Source organism: Poromitra crassiceps (assembly GCF_964638095.1).
Source record: "Poromitra crassiceps genome assembly, chromosome: 17".
NCBI lineage: Eukaryota > Metazoa > Chordata > Actinopteri > Beryciformes > Melamphaidae > Poromitra > Poromitra crassiceps.
Genome location: NC_139635.1, coordinates 12,267,763 through 12,292,039, shown reverse-complemented (window position 1 = coordinate 12,292,039; position 24,277 = coordinate 12,267,763). Strand labels below are relative to the sequence as shown.

The following is a 24,277-nucleotide window of genomic DNA, read 5'->3' as shown; positions in this document are numbered from 1 at the left end:
CGCGGGGGAGTTTAGACGCAGGCAGGCGGAGGACGCGGAGATCGGTCCGGTGCTTGCGTGGGTGGCGGCCGGACGCCGGCCCCCCGTGGGGGAAACTCACATGTTTTCCGGTGCCAAGAAAGAACTGTGGAGCATGTTTTCCGACCTGCTGCTGGATGAAGATGGGCTGTTGGGGAGAACAGGGCACGGGTTTGAGGGGAGGCAGACGATTGTGCCCAGATACTTGCAGGGGTTGGTTGTGCGGTGGGCGCACAGGGGCCGTACGGGACATGACGAGCCTGAGAAGATGCTCCGCAATGTTAGTGCACTTTTCTACTGGGCCGGACACGAGGAGGACGTGTGGAGATACCACAGGGAGTGTGAGGACTGTGTTTAATGGGACACTTGGGGGACTTTGAGTTAAAAAAAAAAAAAAAAAAAGAGAGAGGAGATGGTGGTTGGAAATGTTGAAATGTTGTAACAAAAAGTAAAGGATGTGCATGACATGAGATATTGTGGGGGAGGAGATGTGGGAAAGTCTGAGATTGCAACATAAAATGTGGTTGGAAAGAAAAAAAAACAAAGAAGTTGTTAAAAAAAGATGTTGGGTGTGTTTTGGTACAAGGGAGTGTGTGATGTGGTATCAACGTGGGCGTTGACCTTATTGTTGGGCAGGGAGTATGTAGCGTATCAGCATTACACATACAGGGGTGAGCATTGGTAGTGTCTCAACTACAGATAGGAACTGATGTGTGGGAGTGTTGTATTGGGGAACACTATGCTGTGGGGATACTTCCGGGAGAGACTGGGCATGCGCGTCAGTCTCCACACACTGCTAGAAGGGAAGGCTGCTAGCTATGAGCGTGACAACCGCTGAGAGTTGTAATATAACTAACGGAGAATAAAGAACCTTGTACCAACAAGAAGCCTCTGCCTCATGAGTTACCAGGAACGTTACAATACATTGCCTGTAAAAGTACAGTTATTTAAACAGTTATCTAAAGCAGCCCGTTTTGGTGGTGGTGTGTTGATATCTGGTGACGGCAGAGGGCGTTTGTTTGTTTGACAGTCCCAGGTTCGGGGTCCGGGCGCTAGTCCGACCTCCCGCTAGTCCGACCTCCCGCTAGTCCGAACTCGTGACAACTCAAGCTCAGCCAGTTCTCTCTCCCCAATTTCACCATGTCGTTCTTTGTTCACTTCACCTTCATCTTCATCTAACCACTGCTCAAAACTCAATCCACCCAGTAAATCAAACGTTACTACGAAATCGGACATTTCCTTGTTACAGATCGGCCATTTCCTTGTTAGAGATTTGCAGACTGACAGGCTAACAGTGGGCGGAGTCAGCACAGGGAACGGAGTCAGCATCAGGGAGCGGAGTGATACTGCGGTTGGAGCCGAACTGTAGATTGTTGGCGTATTTACCACTGTTGCTAGCCAATCAGAATCCAGTATTCACTCATGCCGTTGTAGAATGTTCAATAGCCAATGTTTTATGGAGTTGGAGAAGGAGTTGAAAGATGTGATGTTTCTCAGTTCTACGGGTATAGTGTTCCAGGTATGTGCTGCTCTGTAGGAGCAAGGGAATTTTACAGTCTCCTCTGGTAGAGGCTCTGGTAGATGAATTTTGGATTTGTGAAATGAATTCCTTGAGCGGAGGGGGGGCTAGACCATGAAAAATTTCATACACAAGTAAAATATCTGCAAATTTGATCATGTTTTCCCAATTTAAAAAGTCATATTTAGTTAAGATTTTACAGTGGTGATATGAGTTAGATTTTTTGTCCAGTGTTTTCAGGGCTCGCTTATAAAGTGTTTCTACTGATTTTAAAGTAGTTTTACCTGTCTGTGTCCAACTAGTGAGACAGTAATTAATATGTGAAAAAAATCATAGCATTGGCATACAATTTTGAGGCCTCAGTAGTCAGATTGTTCCTGATATATTTGAAATTTGCCAGGTTGAATTTGATTCGGTTGGCAACTTTTTTAACTTGTTTTTTAAATGTTAGCTGGGAGTCTATTATTATGCCTAGGTATTTAAATTCTTGCACGACTGCAAGACTGCTCCCTGCTACCAACACATCTGGGTCTGGATCTCTGTTGGCAGACTTGGAAAAAAACATACATACAGTTTTGCTTACATTGAGGTGTAGACATGACTCAGTTAACCAGTTTGATATTGACCATTGCAGCTGACAGATCTGCTGCAGCTTGTGCCTTATTTTTTGCATGTAGATATATGATCGTATCGTCAGCATACATCTGACGATGTACGTGAGATGGGGGTTTCCCAGAGCCACAGCTCCGCCTGCTATTGGTCCGTAATCTGCAAGCTGCGCGTTCACTGGACAGGCGATCTGTCAATCACCCCCTTTTCTATCTATCTATTTTACTCCAAACGGGCGAGTTATATAAAAAATTACCCCCCCCCCCCCCCCCACATGTTATGAAAAAGTGAAATTAGCTATATAGACCAAAACCGTGTTTCGGTCCAGACTATAAAGATATTTAATTACTGTTACAAAGTGGGGCATTTTAACAGGAACGATGGGACTTCTGAGTCCTGCCTCAAGTGACCATTCGAGGAATTACAGCTTAAACAAAGACGTCCATATCTTCAGGGTAAAGGGGGTGGGCTCGCCCACTGTGTTATACATATGGCTTTAGCTGTTTAATCCTAAACTCAACAGGCAACATGTTCACCTTGAATTCGTTACCTCCTACATGTGTCCTAGGAGGAGCATTCAGTAGATAATGAATGATGTTATTTTGCCTAACCTGCAACCTCTTCTGTAATCTCATTATCAGGCCACTGTACCAGGTAGAACAGGCAAAATCAAAATGGCACTGTATCAGTGCTGTTACAAGGAGTTTTGTAATAGTAATATCAAACTGACTTGTTCTGCAATACAGAAATTTAGTTTACTGGCACTTTTTGATAATAATAATAACGTATTCAAATAAGTTTTTATCAGAACCTGTTAAAGTAGTACTCTGCCCCTCCCCCCCAACCGCAGTGCATTGTCCTGTCTTTTCTCAGGTAAAATGCAAATGAAGTAGAGTCACATGATCAAAGGTTTCATTTCCTCTTAAATGTTTCCATCATCAAAGAGAATCTGCTGATCTGACTTTGTTTCTTCCTCCAGTGTGGACCATGATGCAGTGCAGTGGTTGAAACCAGGTCTGAGGAAATGTAAGTATTTATTTAGTTTGATTCATGAAAACAAAGTAACACATTCAACTATAGAGTACCGCAGGGATGATGTATTTTTGTAGGCTTAACCAGAACTCCAGAACCTGAACTCCGTCAAGCCGCCCTAAGCTCATTCCCCAAGTTTGAAGTCGATCAGACGAAGGGTTCTTGAGATAAACCGCTTTTTGTGTTTGCCAATAGGTGGCGCTATGCCGAATAGCACAAAATTCGGCACTGAACTCTGTCAGTCAGGTCCCCCTACTGTAAATTAACTCTCCGAGTTTGAAGTCGATCCGTCGAATGCTTCTCGAGATAAACCACCACTTTGTGTTTGCTAGTAGGTGGCGCTATACTGAATTGCATGAAATTCAGCACTGCAATCCAACATGTACCCCTAAGCGCAGTCCCCGAGTTTGAAGTTGATCCGACGAATGGTTCTCGAGATGAACGGCACTGCACTCCATCAGGTCACTCCATCACTCCATCACTCCATCATCTAAGTTAGGGGCAAACATACATGGGCAAAAATCTCAATCTGGCCCCCAATGTCCTGAAAAGAAAACAACCCCCAAAAACTCAATAAAAGGCAGAATGGGAGGTACGGTGGTGCAGTGGTAAGCACTATCGCCTCACAGCTCGAAGGTCGTGGGTTCGATTCCCACCTGGGCCGATGTGAACACTGAAGGAATGCGTGCCCGTCCGCATGTCCTCGAGTGCCCACCACCCGGGAGGGGTCGGCAAAATGGCCTTTCTGTGTGGAGTTTGCATGTTCTCCCCGTGCCTCCCGGGGGTCTCCTTCATATAGGAACCCCCTTCACAAAAACATGCAACATCCTGGTTGCTTATATGGTTCCTCCTCTGATCGTTAAGGGCGCCTGTTCAGAGGGAGGGGAACTGGTTGGAATAGCGTGAACCTCCCACGTGCTATGTCCTACCGGTGAAGCTTCCTCGGGCAGGTGAAAAGAAGCGGCTGACTTGACTGCCCATGTCTCGGAGGATGCATGGAATCAGTCTCCCCTCCCCAGATCGGCAGAGGATGGAGTAGCAACCAGGATTGAGTAATTCAAATGAGCACTAAACGGGGGATAAAAATGGGATTAAAAAATCGGGAAAAAAACATTAAAAAATAAAAAATAAAAGGCAGAATTATGTGAATGAATCTCATCTGCTACAGCCATTTGATTTGTATCACTATATATTTATATCAGGGGATGAACAGAAGAAATGACCAATCACAGAGAGAGGGGTAAAAATAAGGAGACTCGTGTTGGCAGGTATGAAGTCGATCAGACGAATGGTTCCCGAGATAAACCGTTTTTTGTGTTTGCCAATAGGTGGCGCTATGCCGAATAGCATGAAATTCGGCACTGAACTCTGTCAGGTCCCCCTACTGTAAATGCACTCCCCTAGTTTGAAGTCGAGTCTTGAGGGGGGAAAAAGCTTTTTGTGTTTGCCAGTAGGTGGCGCACATGCCGAGTCTATCTGCGTGTGTGTGTGTGTGTGTGTGGGGGGGGGGGTGTTAGCGGTCCGCCAGACAGACAGACAGGCAGGCAGGCAGACAGACAGACAGACAGACAGACAGGAAGACAGAGACAGGCAGGCAGACAGACAAGTAGGCAGACAGACAGACAGACAGGCAGGCAGACAGACAGACAGACAGACAGACAGACAGACAGACAGACAGGCAGGCAGGTAGGCAGACAGACAGACAGGCAGGCAGACAGGTAGGGAGGCAGGCAGACAGACAGACAGACAGACAGGCAGGCAGACAGACAGGCAGGCAGGCAGACAGACAGACAGGCAGACAGACAGGTAGGCAGACAGACAGGTCAGCAGACAGACAGGCAGGCAGACAGACAGGTAGGCAGACAGACAGGCAGGCAGACAGACAGGTAGGCAGACAGACAGGTAAGCAGACAGACAGGCAGACAGATATCTCAATGTAAATGAACATCAGGATTAGACTGTTGGGATGTCATTATTCATGCCAGCTGCTCTCTCTGCACTGTCGGCCTCCTCGTGCTCTCTCTCTCTCTCTCTCTCTCTCTCTCTCTCTCTCTCTCTCTCTCTCTCTCTCTCTCTCTCTCTCTCTCTCTCTTTACTCTGAATAGTGAACATGCAAGAAATATGATCAAAAATAATAAAATACACAGAGTCCAAGTCTACATTAGGATTAGACTGTCAGATGTCATTATTCTGTCTTATTCTGTCATTATTCAGGCAGCTTCTCTACACCCAATTATGTGTGCAACTTTAAAACCAGTTTCCTGCTATTTTATATAGTGTTATATAGTATAATATAGTGTTGCTAATTGACCAGCACAAGTAGAAATGAAAAGACAGATCCACAGCCTCCTCCACTGTTTCCTCTGACCTGGAAAGTTTGGCAGGGGGTGGTTGACCTTCACTGCCCAGAATGACAGCAGGTCTCTCTGCTTCTTCTTCCCTGACATCTTTCAATTTGTTTCGAACAGACAAAAATGGAAGTGTGCAGTTAAAGAATGAATGACCCACAGTCTGAAAAGAGAGCTACATGTTACTGTCAATCCCCTTAGTTCATAGTAAGTATCAATTAGCTCACACATGCAAATACCTGATGATTTTAACTAACTAGCTATTAGTCACGGTTGTTGTTTTTGTTAAACCCACCGCAGCAACCTGCCACGCTGTTCACCAGCAGCCTGTGTAACGTTACTCCTGCTCCGACTGAGTGACTAGAACACATTTTATTCTATAAAAATAAGGTATTTTGGATGATCAAGATGAGGTGGTTACCTACCGTTTGACCTCCTGCTTCAGTTGAAAGAGTGTCACGCCATTATTCAGCTGACACAGAAAACTGAGTTCTCTTTTCAAACTGTTCGCCAAACTGTTTTGTTCTTCTTCCTGGGATAGTGACGCCATGACCCGCCCTACTCTGCCTCTGATTGGTTGGTACTCGTGGTTGTATTTTGTTGGGTTGGTTAGATTTAGGCAGGGGATGATTGGTTAAGGGTAGGATAAAAAAATCTGGGTCAGCCAATCAGAGGCAGAATAAGGTGGGCTCACTCTGTGATGGGTTAGTCCTACGGCAAGCAACAAGTTAAAGGGCCCATATTTTGCTAATATAATGTATTATTATTTTATTGTTGGCCTCCAGTAGAGTAACTTATTGCATCAGTCATAGTTTAAAAAACTCATTGTTTATCTTGTACTGGCTCTCACTGCCCCCTTCAGTTCAGCCTCTGTCTGAAACACTCTGTTTTTAGGTCCTGTCCCTGAACCCCCACCCTCCGGAAAATACTCCAGGTGGGCAGCGCGAGGAGTTTTTGCGTTTGCAACCCAGAGAGCTAGCGCTGTAGAAGCGAGACTGACTGTCTGTCTGTCTGTCTGTCTGTCTGTCTGTCTGTCTGTCTGTCTGTCTGACTATCTATCTATCTATCTATCTATCTATCTAGATAAGATAGATAGATAGATAGATAGATAGTCATGCATAACAGAAACAGACAGGCGATCTCTGCTATGGCTACTAAATTTGGTAGTTGTAAAACAATTATATCAACGAGCAACTGATTGTCAAAACGAATTTGACCATCGATGAAAAACGTGACTTGGACATAAAGCAAGCTATCAATTGATTTATCAACATCCCCCTAGCTATCTACAGCTCCGCTAGGCCGGGCTGCACCGGGACATTTCCTTCAGTGGCTGGCCAAGCAGGGATTCTATTACCACGGCCTGCCATAACGTTACACCGGGAGCTTCACACTAGCTAATGTAGCTAGTTAGCTAACTTCCCAAATGCTTGTGACTATAAGTGTGCCTCTCCTAGCAAAGGCTACACGGACCAAACCAAAATGAGGACTTGGAGAAGTCAGCAAGTTGGACTAACGTTACAAGTTCTGAAAATATGTGCCTTTCGTCATTCATCGGTTGTTCATGTCTATAAGGCAGCTGTGCTGCTAGGCTAAATAGCAAGTGCTAACGTTACCCAGCCGGTAAGTAACGTTAGCGCTTCCTAGCAGCACATTGGACCGATGCTGGAATGAGACACATATTTTCAGAACTTACCACTTCAGTCCTACATCCTGGCTCACTTCCATGTCGTCTCCTTGTTTTTGCGGTCTGGAATCCGTTATTCCATGAGACTACTGTTGTGTTAGTCCCAGACAGCCAGGCTAGAGAGAGCCTGGTGAGTTGTGACGCCGCCGCGGGTTACTGAAACACAGAACAGGGAAGAGAGAAGGGTGGGAGCTAGCGTGCGCGCGCTGCGCGCCGGCCGGCGGCAACGCTTTGTTGCCAGGGTAACAAGTCCTTACTGACGTCACAAAAATTATGGTTCTCGCACAAAATCGCCATAAATCCATGTCATCTCGTCTACGAGAGTTCATAGGCGCGAGGGGTGGTTCATGGGGGTAACATTAAAACACTTTCACATATTTATTTGAAGCTTTGCCCATGTTTAATATGACCATCCAAGATTGTAACAACATATATATGATACAAAATTAAGAAATGCATAATATGGCCCCTTTAAATATTAAATAAATAGATAGAAAATATAGAAATATTATCATAGAAGTGAGAGGGAAAAACCTTTATGAGCGTGTAAAATAGCAAGTGTGGCGTGACTCTCACTCTCAAAGGGTGAGACTTGCTCTGCAGACAGACAGACAGAGAGACAGACAGACAGACAGACAGAGAGACACAGACAGACAGGAGGACAGGCAGGCAGATAGACAGACAGGCAGACAGACATGCAGGCAGACAGACACACAGACAGACAGACAGACAGACAGACAGGCAGACAGACCGACAGACAGACAGACAGACAGACAGACAGACAGACAGACAGGCAGACAGACAGGCAGACAGACAGACAGACAGACAGGCTATAGTTTTACACACAGCAAGTTGTCACTGAAGTGAAGACTGTTCTGGAGTCTTGCATATAGACTGCATGGAGGCAGACTTGAGAAGAAGAGTAAGGTAAAGATGTTCCTGGGTGATGTCACATCACGTCACGTCTCTCTCACCTCCCGAGGTGAGAGAGACGTGACGTGATGTGAGGCTGTGTGGAGGCAGACGTGTGTTAAACATCGCTCATGCAGGATGGCCGATCTGACCGGACGCTGCGGTCCCCCCCAGGGCACTCGTCCTCGTGTCCTGTCTCGTCGTCTCCAGGGCTGTGTGGAGCTCCTCTGCCGTGCGCCTCCGGCTGCCTGTCCAACTCGCACTCCCTCCTTAATGCGCTTCCTCCCCGCTCCCCGGAGGTCCTGTCGTCTTAACCAACCCTGTTGTCAATACAAAACAAGGAGCGCCACACAGTGGACCAATATGTTACTGCAACCAAACAATGTTCCCAAAACAGAGGATCTAGGCATTTGTGACTGTTACAATGCGCGTCCATGCGTGTACATGCGTGCGCACAGCTTGTGTGTGTGTGTCTATGTATGCACGTTAGTGATGCGCGGGTCAGGGTTTTTTAAGGCCTGCCCCAACCCAACCCGTCATTGGAGCCAGCCCGCCCCGCCCGGCCCGTTAAAATATCAGAAAATTCTGAACCCAGCCCAACCCAGCAGCCCACAACGGCCAATTTAATGTAATATGTCTCCGGACTCGGGAGGAGCGCAGCAGAGCTCTCCAATGGTGTGCAAAGTAACTCTGTCTCTCTCCCCCCCTCTCTCTTTCTCTCTCTCACACACACACACACACACACACACACACACACACAGACACACACACACACACACACACACACACACAGACACTCACATGCGTTGCGCGGCTGCTTTCATGTCGTCGATTTCTTTCTGCTTCGTTACTCCGCTATTATCGGTTTTCTTCAATTAATCCCAGGTCTTTAAATGGAGGTAGCAGGTAGAGGCAGGCTACAGAAACACTTCTTATTCTTCCCCATTTCTTTTAATTACCTCATGCGCTCTCAATTGTTGCGTACAACGTGACTACAGTCACGTCTACTGCACAGACCGGCTGCGGGGCGGGCGGGTTCTGGGTGACCCACGCATCACTAATGCACGTGTATGCCTGCATGTGTGTGTGTGTGTGTGTGCGTGTGTGTGTGTGTGTGTGTGTGTGTGCCTTCATGTGTGTGTGTGTGCCTTCATGTGTGTGTGTGTGTGTGTGTGTGTGTGTGTGTGTGTGTGTGTGTGTGTGTGTGTGTGTGTGTGTGTGTGTGTGTGTATGACTGTGTTCGGAGCATGTGTGTGTTTTAAGGTGTTGGTGCTGTGAAATATTTATCTTTTTAATTATGTCTATGCCTGCGTGTGTCTGTATATGTGTGTGTGTGTGTGTGTGTGTGTGTGTGTGTGTGTGTGTGTGTGTGTGTGTGTGTGTGTGTGTGTGTGTGTGTGTGTGCGCGTGCGTGCGCAGTGTGTGTCTATGTATGCATGTGTATGCCTGTGTGTGTGTTTTGTATGTGTGTGTGTGTGTGTGTGTGTGTGTGTGTGTGTGTGTGTGTGTGTTTAAATCCCTGTTGTCATTCGTCTCTTTTCATCATATGTTCATGCTCATTGCTCATGTAAGACACATCAGAGGTTTGTTGTCTTGTCTTGTCATTTAAATCAATACACGAATATAAAGTATTAACCAAAATTAAACTGTTGAATAATTAACAGTGAAGTAATTAATAAAATAATAAACACAGCAGGTGTATTAGATGAGAAGCTGCTGCTGTATTGAGTCTTGTTGTCTCACCAGATGCCTGTGAACTCACACTGGACCCAAACACAGCAAGCAGACGCCTCCTCCTGTCTGAAGACAACAGAAAGGTGACGATGGTGAGAGAGGAGCAGCCATATCCTGATCACCCAGAGAGATTTGACACCGACTCACCTCAGCTGCTGTGTAGAGATGGTTTGACTGGTCGCTGTTATTGGGAGGTGGAGATGGAAGGAGGGGTTTATATAGGAGTGACTTACAGAGGAATCAGCAGGAGAGGAAAGCTTAGTGACTGTGAGCTTGGAGGGAATGAAAAGTCCTGGAGTCTGACCTGCTCTGATGATTATTACTCTGCCTGGCACAATGACAGACACACAAACATACCTCTCTCCTCCTCTGACTCTAACAGAGTCGCAGTGTTTCTCGACTGGGCTGCTGGCTCTCTGTCCTTCTACACAGTTTCCTCTGACACACTGACTCACCTGTACACTTTCCAAACTTCATTCACTGAAGCTCTATACCCTGGGTTTATGTTCTGGTCTGATGGTGACTCAGTGTCTCTGTGTCAGTTAGAGTGAGAGAGAAACACACTGTTTCCAAACACAGCTGCTGACATGATGCTTCACTCTGTACAGCATCACACACACAGTCCTCTTATCATGCGTGTGTGTCAGTGTGTGCGACTGTGTGTGTGACCAGATGACATCCAGCAGATGATAGAAGAACACTCGTCCATAAGAGACTTGAGACTTGACTTAGAGTAAAAAAAGACTTGTGAGCGTCTCTGACACACACACACCTTAATGTGGGCGTGTCTCTGACACACACACACCTTAATGTGGGCGTGTCTCTGACACACACACACACCTTAATGTGGGCGTGTCTCTGACACACACACACCTTAATGTGGGCGTGTCTCTGACCCACACACACCTTAATGTGGGCGTGTCTCTGACACACACACACACACCTTAATGTGGGCGTGTCTCTGACACACACACCTTAATGTGGGCGTGTGTGTTTCACTGTAGATTAGTGAGTTACTGTAAATACACTTTAACCAACATTCACTGTAAGCAGAAGATTTTATATTCAGGGACACTGTGTGTGTGTCACACACACACAGTGTCCCTGAATATAAAATCTTCTGCTTACAGTGAATGTTGGTTAAAGTGTATTTGTGTGTGTGTGTGTGTGTGTGTGTGTGTGTGTGGGTGTGTGTGTGTGTGTGTGTGTGGGTGTGGATGTTTAAGGCTGAAATATTTACTATTAAATTGTATTTGATCATTGTTTATGAAAACTGAAAAGGTGTCTGTACTTTACTGAGTATTTATTTTTCTGACAGCTTTGTACTTTTCCTCCCTACATTTAAACACAAATATCTACTTTCTACTCGTTATATTTTCAAAGCAGCCTCGTGACTTCAGTTTTTAAGCACAACAGACAAAAACATGTAACAGTTTGTCTCACTCACTTTGTCTCGCGCTCTCCCAGCTTCCCGCTAGTGACAGAAACATCGGCGTGCGTTCCTCTTCTGTATCAAGCCAAAGAGAGTAGAAGGAAAGAGGGTGTGCTGCATATAATGCTGCATTTTTGGAAACAGCCACAAAGCAGCGCCGCCGCCATCTTGGCCCTTAAAACAACAACAGTAGCAGCAACACAATATATTTTGACCGGGAAGGAGAATGTACAGTTGAAAAATAAGCTCTGTACGGCACTTTGTATGCGGGATGTTTTACTGGATGCTGTTTTGACCATAGACAGACAGGTTTCACTAGTCTCCTTAGGGGCCAAAATGGCGGAGGTGTAGCTCCGCCGTCGTTGTTCAAGCTAACCAACGTGAACAACACCACTTCCTGTTATGACTTTCAAAATAAAACACCCTTGACTTTTAATTGAATTATATTACGTGAGAAAGTGGAAAATAATGTATTTAAGGTGACAGGCTAAACCTGCAACATGTCACATCACATCAATGATGCAATGTAATGAGAGAGACAAAGTAGATGTTATTTTAAGGAATTAAATGATCGCCTATTGAACTTTTTTGTGGACAAACCATATCAGACACAAATTTTATTAATCAAAGTAAAGCCTTTTTTTTTTTAATATAGGCCTACATCTTAAAATGTGTTTGGAGGAGATATTTTAAGTTTAATAGTCTTCGAATTACATTAATATGATGTGAGGTTCAGGTAGCTTTGCAGAAATACTTTTATACTTTGAGTAGCCTACATTTCAGAGGCTGTACCATTTTTTTTACTTAAACAAGTTAATTCAGTAGTTATACTTTGACCAGAGTCTTTTTACACAAGTAACTGTACTTCTACTTAAGTAGCCTAAAGAATGTGTGTACTTTGCCATGGCTGTTTGTATTCTTTCTGTAATATTTCTGCTGTTTCTCTTCACTGCATGGGCCTTAATGGAGCCAGCAAAACGTCTTTACTATGGCGGAATAGTTGTTAATATATTGATTTTGTTCCCGACACTTTGTAACTTTGTTAAGAAAAGTGAACCACAAATGTACATTGTTTTCCTCCACAGTGCTGACATGCTGGTTTCACAAATTGATTGTGTTGATGAAGTGACTATATGCATAGAAAGATTGAACCAGTGTCTTTTACCAGCATGTGATGTGAAGCCAAAGTGAATGTTTGTAAAGAACAATAAAGTTTTTCATTTCAAGAATCAATAAAGTATTTCTTCTATATTAATTCCAGGAAGTGTATCAAAGCTGCTGGAGAAAATGTGAAAATGACATTCTAACTGAGACAGGTGTGTAGTGGTAAATACAGAGGTGGGTAAACTATCCAAGGTCAGTAGTTTATCCACCTTGTTTCCCCTCATTGAGTTATACAGTTGATCTAATAGGTGAGTAAAGTCTCCCTCATTTCAAAGAGGTGGGTAAACTGTGTTTACCCTCCATATGCCCCTGGGCCCGTATTGACAAAGCATTTTATCTTACCACTAGGGGGACTCCTAAATATATCACTAAAAGTTCATAGCTAAGAGTTTCCTCTAACATATTCACAAAGCTGCTGAGAGCAACTTTGACTAAGGAACGAGGGGAACTCTTAAACTAAGAGAAAGGGCGGGGTTGACCCTGTTGCTATGATGATGTCATGCTTCATGAAACTGTGATTGGCGGTCTTGGGCTGTCTTGGATCTCTGTCAGTGAAGTCATAATATAAATACTGTAGGAAGCAAGGTTATTAAAGTTAACTTAAACTAAAACCTCACACTAGGTCTGAAAAAAAAACATTTTAGTTATAACCAAAATCAAAACAAAATCTAGACTTTAGAAAAAAACTAACTGAAATGATATTGTGTAGTTATGAAACAAACTAAAATTAAAATATACAGACAGTTTTTGTTTTAGTCTTGAAAACAAAAATAACTAAGAACAGAATAAAAATAACAAATGATGAAAAATACAAAACTATAAGGATCCAGATAGGAGGTATCATGTTGCCATATTCAAATACAGATTTTAAAATAAAAATATAGGCTGCGTGTCACTGATTTATTGAGCATGAAACAAAGAATAAGGAGTTTGGATCACTTCAAAAACCAAAGAAGAAGAGCGGGGGAAAATATGCCTGCAGATAAATGTTGTCTTCCTCACCTGTCCAGAACCACCAATGTGTGAGAAGAGCTGCTATTCTTACACATTACAAGAACTCAGTCCCATTATACACTACATGGTTTTATTGATTGATTCAAGTGTCATGATGCTCTCCAGGTGCACCAACCCCCATGGGTTTACAAGACACATCAAATACAACAATAAAACATCACAACAGTGCTACATTTAAAATAACACAAGTCGCAAGTCAGCAATAGATAAGACAGCAATAATGAACAATACATCAGTTTCTAAACCAAAGGTTCTGTCTTTCCTCCCAGAACAAATACAATTTGCTGTGAGGAATTAAGGTTCCTTTTTTTAAACACAGCTCAAGTTTCTCATAGTCGTCCAACTAAAAAAAAGTCAAAATAAATAGAGGACATTTGACTAAAGAGTACATTTGGGGGGATTCTCTATTCTAGGCTGAGCAGATGCCCTCCTCTCTCACCACAAGAAGAGGGGCATCTTACCACGAGTCCGTCCCTTGCCTCATCATAAGCAGTACAATAGAACAAGAAATTAACCACATGTTCAGTTTCATGTAATTCACATAATAAACAGAGTCTATCTTCTTCAGGGGTAGCATGAAACCTACCAGTTTCTAGTGCTAAAGGTTCCCGATCGTAACTGAGCACACAGAGATCTTTTTCCTCTGTTCAAATCAAACTTCGCATAGGGTTCAACACAGTAACTCTCTTTTATGAGTTGATAGGTTCTTAGTTTTGGTTTATACCATAAGTCAACAGACCATTTAACCGTATACGAAATAAACATATTACAGCCTCACGGATGTCACAAAATAACCTGTTAAAAAAGATTAATGTATACTATTTTCCCAATTTCCCCCCGGGGATCATTAAAGTCTTTATGATTCTGATTCTGATTCTGATATTTGTGTTTTGTCTTACAAAGGCAGGCATCAGTTTGAGTCTGCCCAGTAGCCTGTACTACGAAGCTATCTTAACAGACCCGCGATCTGTCACTTTGATCTGGTTTGACTGAACAGGATCAAAGCTATCTAGTTTAACGATACTACGACGCTGGTTTTCTACTCGATAACTGAAGCTGGCTTTATCTGGGATCTGCCTGTGCACGCGCACGTTTTTCGCTCGTGCACAGGCACGCGTCCACGCGAAAGAGGTGCGCTAGCCAATCACATTATAAACAGCTGAGTTGATCCACGCCCACACCCATTTTCACACCCATTTCCTGATTCAATGAAAGCGCAGTGCGTGATCAGAGTTTTAGCGGATATTTAATGTAACCTATGTCAGAATGAAAATCCGCGTTGGATATAATCTGCTGAAGGACTGCTAAAGCTGCCGCTTGTATTCACATCAGTCATTTGATTTACTTTGATCAGCGATTTCTGTCCCCTAAATGTGTAATCTCAGCCTATAAATTTCCACAATCTGTAAACCTATTTAGACCATAGATTTAGAAACGCATGCTCAATGAATAATGATCTCTATCACTCATTATGTGTGTAGTTGCACTGATCGAATAATTAATATATAAAATAATGATAATGCTGATGCCTAATATAAAAGAGAAAACTGCTGAACTGAATTGAGACGATGCGGGCATAGTTTTCATTGATAAAAACTAGCCTATTTTTGCTCATATATTGGCATACAGCCTACAGGACACAATTCCAGCTGAAACATGCAAGAGTAGCCTGCATATTTAGTAGCCTATTGGGGCTATCCCATATTTATCCCATATCTATATTATATGTATAGGCTTTTCTGGCATGTAGGAGAATATCACCCTCACTCCATTTGAGGCTCCGTGTATGATATGCGCTGCGTGATTAATAGTGATCATATTTCTCCACGCATCGTTGAGCTGTTAAGACATAAAGTGGTAAGTAGGCTTAATTTAATTATGTAGCCTACAGAGCCACAAATGTTTTTCTTGTTCTATTCTCAGTTGACTGCAATCTATTTTTCATATGGCGATCTTATATGAACGGTGAGTGACTCCAGAGAGCCGATTATATGGGTCTGTCATGGATTTTGATCTTATCCTCTGAAGCTAACCTGGTCGGGACCAGGTTAGCTTTGCAGCATGAGTTGCCATGGTGATTAGAAGTTAACTTGCTTTGTAGTACGGCTAAACCAGGGTTAAACCTGAAGTTACCTCGCTAAACCACTAATCTTGCTTTGTAGTACAGGCTACAGATGTGTGGAAGTTGTCTCTGCTGTGTGTCACAGGTTATTGCTCGCTGCACTGTGCTGCTTGTTGTGGCCACCAGGAGACGCTGAGGACTCTGCTTGACCTGGGAGCCGACACACACAAGACCTTCAGAGGGGAGCGGGCTGCAGACCTGACCACCAGATACTCACACACAGACTGTGCTGACTGACTTATCCTGGCAGGTGAGCGCGTCTGTTCTCTTTGGCAGCAGAGGTGATCTTGGTATCATTTTTAATCAGCTTGTGTGTGTATGTTTGTATGTATGGCCACAGAAGCTAAACAGGACTTGATGTCATATATGGCCCATGTTGGAGACACCATCTCTGACCCAGAGAAGATCCAGGGGAAACTCACCAAGGAAGACAAGGTGACAGATTGTCAAAAGTTAATAATATTACTCTGTTTTCTTTTTACTATGTACGTGTCCCACTATCAATGGCTTGTTGGCACAGTTTTTTAACCAATGGATATTGGATACCAAACTACCAAACTAAGCATGCAGAAAAACAACAACACACTAAAGTCAACTGTTATACAGTCTTTCAATTCATTTTCTGCCAATCTAGAACATCTGCTCCGCCTGGATCCAGAATGTGAAAAAGCAGACAGCCTCAGACTTTAGAGGCCAAAGGAAACACATGGAGGACACGCTTCAACCTCTCTTCTCATTAAACTCTCAGCCCAGCGTGAGCATTAGTGATGTACCTTTCTATGGTGGCTTGTACAACACATCACATTCTTCTTATGTCTTAGGGGAAGTGAAAGATTGTTTGAGAATTGAGAACATAAAGAGATAGAAACATTTTGTATTGATATTGAACTAGATAATGTTGTTGACTAAAACACTTTTTTGGTCAATCTTTACCTATTATTATTATTATTATTATTATTATTAATAATTAGGACACACACACACACACACACACGCGCGCGCGCACACACACACACACACACACACACACACACACACACACACATCAGTTTTTTTTTTTTTTACTTTTTATTTGTGACATTGCATAAGTATAGACAAAACAATCAGCAACATATATGAAAAGAAGGAAAATAACTGCAAATAAAGAAAAACAACAACAACAACAACAACAACAACAACAACAACAACAACAACAACAACAACAACAACAACAACAACAACAACACCACACCAATTGTTCTGACTATGCACATCCCTTTGCTTGGTTACACTGCCCTCTGGTGGCGGAACATGAGGCATGACATGCTGGTCATGACTGTGTTAGGCTACCAGCTGTCATGCATAAGAAAAGCGACAGTGTGAGTGAGAGCGAGCTGGGAGTACCCTGCCTTCTCCTGATAGATACACAGACCGCACAAAGAGGCAAGCTGATACAGAGATGTTTTGGACCATGGAATAGTGAAAATATCATCTCATGAGACCACAAAGGGTTTGGAGTAGACACATGTTACAGTACATGTTGTTTGTCATTAAATTCTGTAAATGTACAGAATTTCATTTGGGCAAATAGGGGGAATCAGGTGATCTGACAGGTGTATTTTTACGTTTTTTTCTTTTTTCTTTATTTTTATTTTATGACTTGGGTTTATCTGTAATGTGCTTTGTAAACTTTTGGAAGTGTTATAAGCCTAGACTACATTTAGCCTAAGTTATCATTATTATTACTGTAAGCAGCATTAGTTTGAATAGCAGTAGGCCCAGTGAAGTGATCAGCAGTCAATAGCACTGAACAGGGATGAAACCTGCACTCCAACCCAGAAGGGAAACATATGATCAAAGACAAATAGACCCTTATAGGTCCAAGTGACACCTTGTTTCCCCTCATTGATTGATCCAGTTGATGAGAAAAGAGAGCAGTAAACTCTCAGCCTCATCAAAGCTAAAGAAAAACAGCTTCAGCTCATTTGCACATTCCTGATTGTAGCCGGTGTAAATGTCAACTCACCTGACATTAATTCTCATACCCGCCCTTTTTGGTAGACGGGTAAAGTGATGACTTGATTCTGAGAGAAAGGAAAGAAGCTTCGATACTGTGCTCACATCCATTTACTGTATATCATATATATATATATATATATATATGCCGGTTTACGTGCGATCGGGCTGAAACTTCGGGGGGTGTAAAGAGCACCCGTGCAGGTGACCTGACGGAGCCAGATTTTTTAAATTAGGTGATTGCCCTAATTACCGATGTCATCAGTGATGTCATAAATTACTGACAATGTCATAAGCGATGTCATCAGTGATGTCACTTGAGCAATTAAGGCATCTGATGTCATAGTGACATCACTGATGATGTCAAATCACTGATGATGTCATCAGTGATGATGTCATAGTGACATCACTGATGACATCAGTGATGTCATACATAGGCATTGTGAGATCATTGTGACATCACTGATGATGTCATCATTGACACACACACGAGAGAGACTGAGGGAGAGGGGGAGAGAGACTGAGGGAGATGGAGAGAGGAGAGGGAGATAGACTGAGGGAGAGAGAGGAGAGGGGGAGGGAGAGCGGGAGAGAGGGAGGCCTTGCGCGCGTGCCGATAGCGCAGGCGAGGCCACGCAGCAGCTGAGCTGCGGGCGTGGTGACACAGCGGCCGAGCTGTGTATGCGAGCTGCAGGGTGGGCGAGCTTAGGAATCGATCGCGCGTATAGCGCGCGAGATACCTAGTAAATATAAACTAGGAATCAAACTAGGGTTTGAAAATGTTTATAATAGTGTTTACTAACCTGTATGTTTTTTTTATCATTAGTGAAACCAACAACACAGGAAATAGTTTGAAGTATTTTCGGCTTCTTGTACAGTCTTTTGCTATGGCAGGTGTCCCTCTAAATGTGTGTGTGGCCTATGAGCCTACAACAAAATGACTTATTGCCATCTGATGTATAGTGGTGTCAGGATTCACTGTCATCTAAGACAAATAATCAACATATGTACATTGTTTTTTGTCGATTATAACCATTATTGATTTGTTCAATAAAACAACAGAAAAAAACACATCAGACGTGTCAAGCACATTTGAAGATGGATTTGTTCTTTTAATTGAGTTCTCCACTGACAAACTGTCTGTCGGTGAAACAAGTCCTGTAACTATTCATGTATCTTGTCTCTTTTCCTTTCTCATTCTTGGCAAAATAATTGTATCATCAAAAAGGGTTTTAGTTTCAGTTAAAGCAGACTCTGGTTAATATGGTTTAAATTCTGTCATTTGTTTCATGGTATTTGGTAACATTTCTGGTGATGAACTTGCAATCTCATGTATGTTTCTTACATGAAAATAATATCCTGAAATAAAAGCCAATGGAAAGAGCTTGTTTGGTTACATGACTGTTATTAAAATGTCAGATAAACATGGCCTACCAGTAGCATACAATAAAACACATGACTGAACTATGGATGAGAAAGCCAGTTCAATCAGGAGAGACTAGAGACCAAAGGATGAATAAAGTGATATTTATTACAATAAAGTGAATAATTTACTACAGAAAGAATGATGAGAATAACATTTTGTTATTAGTCTTTGGCGGTTAGACACCGCAGGGAGATCTTGAGAGAGCTGCACCAGCCCAGATCACACATATATCCCCCTGCAGTGTCTAGATACTGGTGGTGCTGGTGATCTCCTTCTGACACTCATGATGAGACTCTTCCGACTGAAGAATCAGATAGGTCTGCGATGACCGGGAGGAGAAGGGGAGGAGGAGGGTGCGAGCCTGACAGCAGCGATGATTGAGAGGCTGAATGAGACAGAAACAAGCATATTTAAGGAACCCGCCTCCAAGCAATTGGCTTACGACTGGGTTGTGGAGCAACGTGATAGGTTTACACTGGAGGTGCGTAGGGTGAGAGGTGATGAGAGCAGTGATGTGACACTATGCAATTGGTTAACAAAGACTGGGCGGCAACCAGCTGATTGTTCATTGAAACCCGGAAATTGACAGCTTATTATGATCTTGTGAGTAGATTGAAGAGTGGAGATATAAAGTGAATTAAGGAAGTGTAAAAGATATTATAGTCTTCCTGCTTGAACTTACGTTGAGAACTACATTTGTACAGTATTATCATTCTGTTGGGTCATTCATGGGTCGAATAGCCTATCTGATATTTCCAACAGCACCTGAAGGCAGCAGCAATGCTGAAGCTGTTGAGGCTGTAGGGTTGAAGAGCTGCGCCAAGCCACAGAGAGCAAAACTGGAAACTAGGTGCTTCAAAATAAAATCACAATTAGTCATCAGAAAAAGAAAAAGTCCTCTTAAGCCTATGCATTTTTTCCAAAATATTTAATGGAAGCATTACATTCAACATGCATTGAAACTCTATCTGTAAAATAGGCAGTTTAAACATATTTGATGACAAACAAAATGACAGATTTTAAGCATAGCATAGCCTACATGTATTCTTGACTTTCCTTTAGAGTAAAAAAAAATACAATAATGTCAATAATTTAGACAAATTCCACACGGTGTGAAGATAAAGCTTCTGCACATTCCTCCTTAGATAGGCCTCTCTCTATTTTCACTTGGATACTTTATATTTCTCAGTGGGCTTGCTCAGGCTTTGACAGAAGAAACCACGGTAGTGATACTAAAAGCTGTAGTTCCAAAATTGGCCACTTGAGTCTAGCTCCGAAAGGGAGTCATTCCCCACCCCATGTGAAAATGCCCTAGTTATAACAGGGCCAACACGTAGCAAACAGTTTATTTCCATGGAAACGGCGATGCTTTGAACACCGCCCTGTTATGTGACCTAAGCGTTGCAGCCATACATCAAAGCCTGCTGCACACTGTTGCAAACTGTTTAGAGCAGAGGTTTTCAAAATGGGAGGCGGGTCTCCCCTGGGGGTCTCCAAGCAGTTTCAGGGGAGGCTCAGTGAATGGACGTGAAAAAATATTACATTGGTTAAAAGGAGATCTTATAGAATAGCCTAAATGTGTGTGTGATTTAGTTAAAGAGTTACAGTAGTTTGGGGGGGAATTTGACAGTTTTTCCCACTTCCCCCAGAGTCAGAAACAAATAAATGCCATCAGACACCTTTTATCTATTTGGTGCAGTCTGAAGTTTGTCAAACAGAAATCAGCTCTTGGCTCAATTGTTGAGTGTCTATGAGGGTCAAACAACATAATCACGATCACAAAGGCATCCCGGAATTGAGCAAGGGAGACTCCTCTTTTTTTTATTTGCATGTATTTAGCGGGGGTTCCTATCTGGAGGAACCCCCAGGGGAGCATGGGGAGAACATGCAAACTGTGCCCACCTGGGCACGGTGCAATGAGGACCCACCCTCAGCGCCCACAGCGTCCCAGGCGGGAATCGAACCCAGGACCGTCTTGCTGTGAGGCCAAGAAGGCGACGGCCACACTCCCATACTCTAGACTTCAAAACGTGAGTCCAAAAACCAATGGGTGACGTCACGCTAACGACGCTAATTTTTAGACAGTCGATTGATGGTATTCACCTTATGTAGCTCCGCCCGCTTGACCCATTCTGTCAGACTCCCTGTTCAAAATGCCGGCTGTTCAAACTACTCAAACTAGTCTGACTCACCTGGTCAAACCCAGTTTGACTCACATATGAGTCAGACTGGGGTTTATGAGTCACAGCAAGTGTAAACACAATCAGAACTTCCAATTGTGTTTATACTTCCTGTCTCTAAGGTGAATATTCTCCAAAAACGCTGCACATTTTTTCACAAGTTTTGTTTGAATATCTTCATATCCTATGAAATATATATTTTGGGAACAAAACACTGTATTTTCATTTACCATACTGGACAGCAACACAGCCAAAAACGTCAATATAGGCTACTGTTGATCAGCGAGGCTTTTATTGTGAAAGTGCACACCGGAAGTGCTCTGTGTAATTGCGTGTGTTTTGACGCGGGGTGTGGGGGCTGAGCTCACGGCAGCAGCAGCAGCAGCAGCAGCAGCAGCAGCAGGAACGCCCTGCCTGTATCCGAGTATCCTCTCCTCTCTTCGCATCCATCCAGCAGCTCCTCCGCTTCGGAGCGGTCCGGTACTGTACCACACCACCACACCGAGCAGGGCAGCTCTGACCCGGGCACCAAGACCAACCCAACCCCGCTGGGAGAGGAAAAACAACATGGCCTTTTAACACTCCGAGAGAGAGAAGAGTGCAAACACAACAACAACAAGAGGAGAAGAAACATGGAGCCTTTGCGTTGCATGCTGCTCTTCGTGCTGCTCGCCTCCCAATGCCCTGCAGCCTCCGCGGACAGGAGGTTCGGTGAGTGTCCCTCAGATGATGCTTCAGCTTCGGTTTGGATTCTTTGATTGATGCGGAGAGAATCCTCACAGAGCCATTTTGCAGCCTGCAAGACGCGCACACCTAAGCTAGTAGCTACTATTCCTGTCAGCTTCTGATCTGTGTGTCAATATGTTCTTAGTGGAGGAGGATGGCAGCCAGGCTCAAAGCTCATCTATGCTTAGGTTACTGCAGCTCTATGTAAACCAGCACTGTGCATCTGTAAGGCATTTCAGAAGAATATCAAACCCACAAGTCTCTACATAGTAATATAGTAATATTATAGGAATATTATAGGAAGGTGCTGTCACATCACTACACTAGTGCAGACTCACTGACACAAGATGCATCATTCTGTTAGGAAGGCCTACATTTAATTGTAGTCAGAATATTTTGATTTGCAGATATCTGTAATAGAACGTTTTGATTGACAGATACCTAGGGACATGGCCTAATGTAATATAGCCTACAATGATGTAATAGGAGCATACAAAAACAATAAAACAAAACAATAGAATAAATAATGCAATAAACGAGGAAAAACACGTTAATAAATAATTATACAAAATAAATAAATAAAATATACACACAAAATCCAAATGAAGAAAGAGGTTTGAGATGTGTTTACACTGTAAACAAGGAGGCAGCATCCATCAGTGACAGCATCAGTGCAGGATGAGTGGAAAACGACCTCACATCCTCTCCAATTCCCCTTGTATTGTCATCCTAACACAGGCCAGTATTGATGGTAAATGTGCATTAATTTCTCTCATGCACAGAAGCTATAAATATCTGATATAGATAATACTGTATTGTATATTGACTTGTGCTTACATAAGAGCTAACAGAGAGAGTCAACAGTATGGCAGCACAAGACAGACTGGCAGGAGGATGAACATCTAGTAGCATCACTGACATGCTCAATATTATAATCATATCAATATTCAGTATTACAGCAGCTGTGATACTGAATATTGATGCATCATCATTCAAAAACAAAATCACTAACAATATCTGTTGATATGTCTAACGTGTCTGTGACACTCAGTAGTAAACTTATAGCTACTTTATGGTATTTGATGGTATATTTTAATCTCTTATAGTATAATTATATTCCTATCATATTCCTGTAGTATTTAAACTGTAATGTTCCCAATGGTAATGTCATTATGGCACTTTAGCAGCTTTATCATACTTTTAAATGGTGTTTTACATCCTATAGTAATCGTATAACACTGCAAAAAATCATTGTTGTACAGTATTATAACTACAGCGTCTTACAGTGGGTCTGAGCTTCTCAATAGAGTTTATAAGCGGCCCTATTGTATGTTTTTATTGTATTTTCATCACTATGTGTTATTCCTATAGAACTTATAGTTTTGCTGTAATATCTGTATAACCCGAGAGATTACTATTGAGAGAGTGAACTGAGGCGACAGTATAGGGAGCACCATATAGTATAATTTACATTTAAAATCAATATTCATGTTTGCCTCAATTGTAGTGGAGGGTGAGGCCACTAAACTCAGATGTGCTTCATGCTCGAGAGAGAGAGAGAGAGAGAGAGAGAGAGAGAGAGAGAGAGAGAGAGAGAGAGAGAGAGAGAGAGAGAGAGAGAAAGAGAGAGAGAGAGATAGAGAGAGAGAGAGCCATGATCTTATCACGTTTCTTTCATGTTGGTTAAAGACTATGAACCAAAAATCATACATTTTTAGATGATCTTGGTCTTTTCTACAAAGTGGGCTAAATGTTCAGTTGTAAGTCAAAGCCACACGATTCAATTATAAAACGATTATCGATGCATCTCGATGCATCTTGAATCGATGGATCACCTTTTTGCCCAATACATTATATATTTTTTCCCACTTTATTTTTTCTCACTGTGTGGCTACTTTTAAATAAAGTGCATTTGGAATTGCAGTGTATTATGATCCATAATTAAAATAAACAAATGCATTTACTTCCATTATGTTTTATTAATACAAATGCTGCCCTCTGTTTACGAGAGTTAGCCACCAGGTGGCAGTCAGGGTTCCAAGCATGCAGGAAAGCCACAGTAAAAGCGGAGAGAGTAGAAGAAGAAGCACAAGCTTCACTGACATTAGGCTTTACTGACATTAAGTTGCAATGAAGAACGAGTCAAAACATATCACCTGGCTGGACATCCATCATATAAACATGGTGCCAGAAGCGGAACCTTGATGTTGCGACAGGACACAAAATAACAAGGACACCATCGATTCCACCGGAGCTAAGTTCAACACTTGGTAAGCAAAAGTGCTAACGCTAGCTGCTAGCCGACGAACGGCTTGACACTACTCTGTCTGTAGTCTCTTTCTTGTAGCCCTGCATGCAC

The 24,277-nt window shown here is 42.9% G+C and overlaps 1 protein-coding gene across 2 annotated transcripts in view; it reads left to right on the top strand.

The window, feature by feature from the left end:
• The window catches only part of LOC310791930 (stonustoxin subunit beta-like), a 60,864-nt gene that overhangs the window by 14,120 nt on the left and 22,467 nt on the right, over nucleotides 1-24,277 (top strand). The window contains exons 3-4 of one of the 2 annotated variants that reach the window (XM_083653612.1): nucleotides 3,126-3,172; nucleotides 9,872-10,864. In XM_083653612.1, coding sequence (XP_083509738.1) covers nucleotides 3,126-3,172; nucleotides 9,872-10,410 — 586 coding nt within the window. In that variant the 3' untranslated portion in view covers nucleotides 10,411-10,864. Of the gene's footprint in view, nucleotides 1-3,125; nucleotides 3,173-9,871; nucleotides 10,865-24,277 lie in introns of those variants that run through there. The other variant, XM_083653613.1, reaches the window with a different exon arrangement.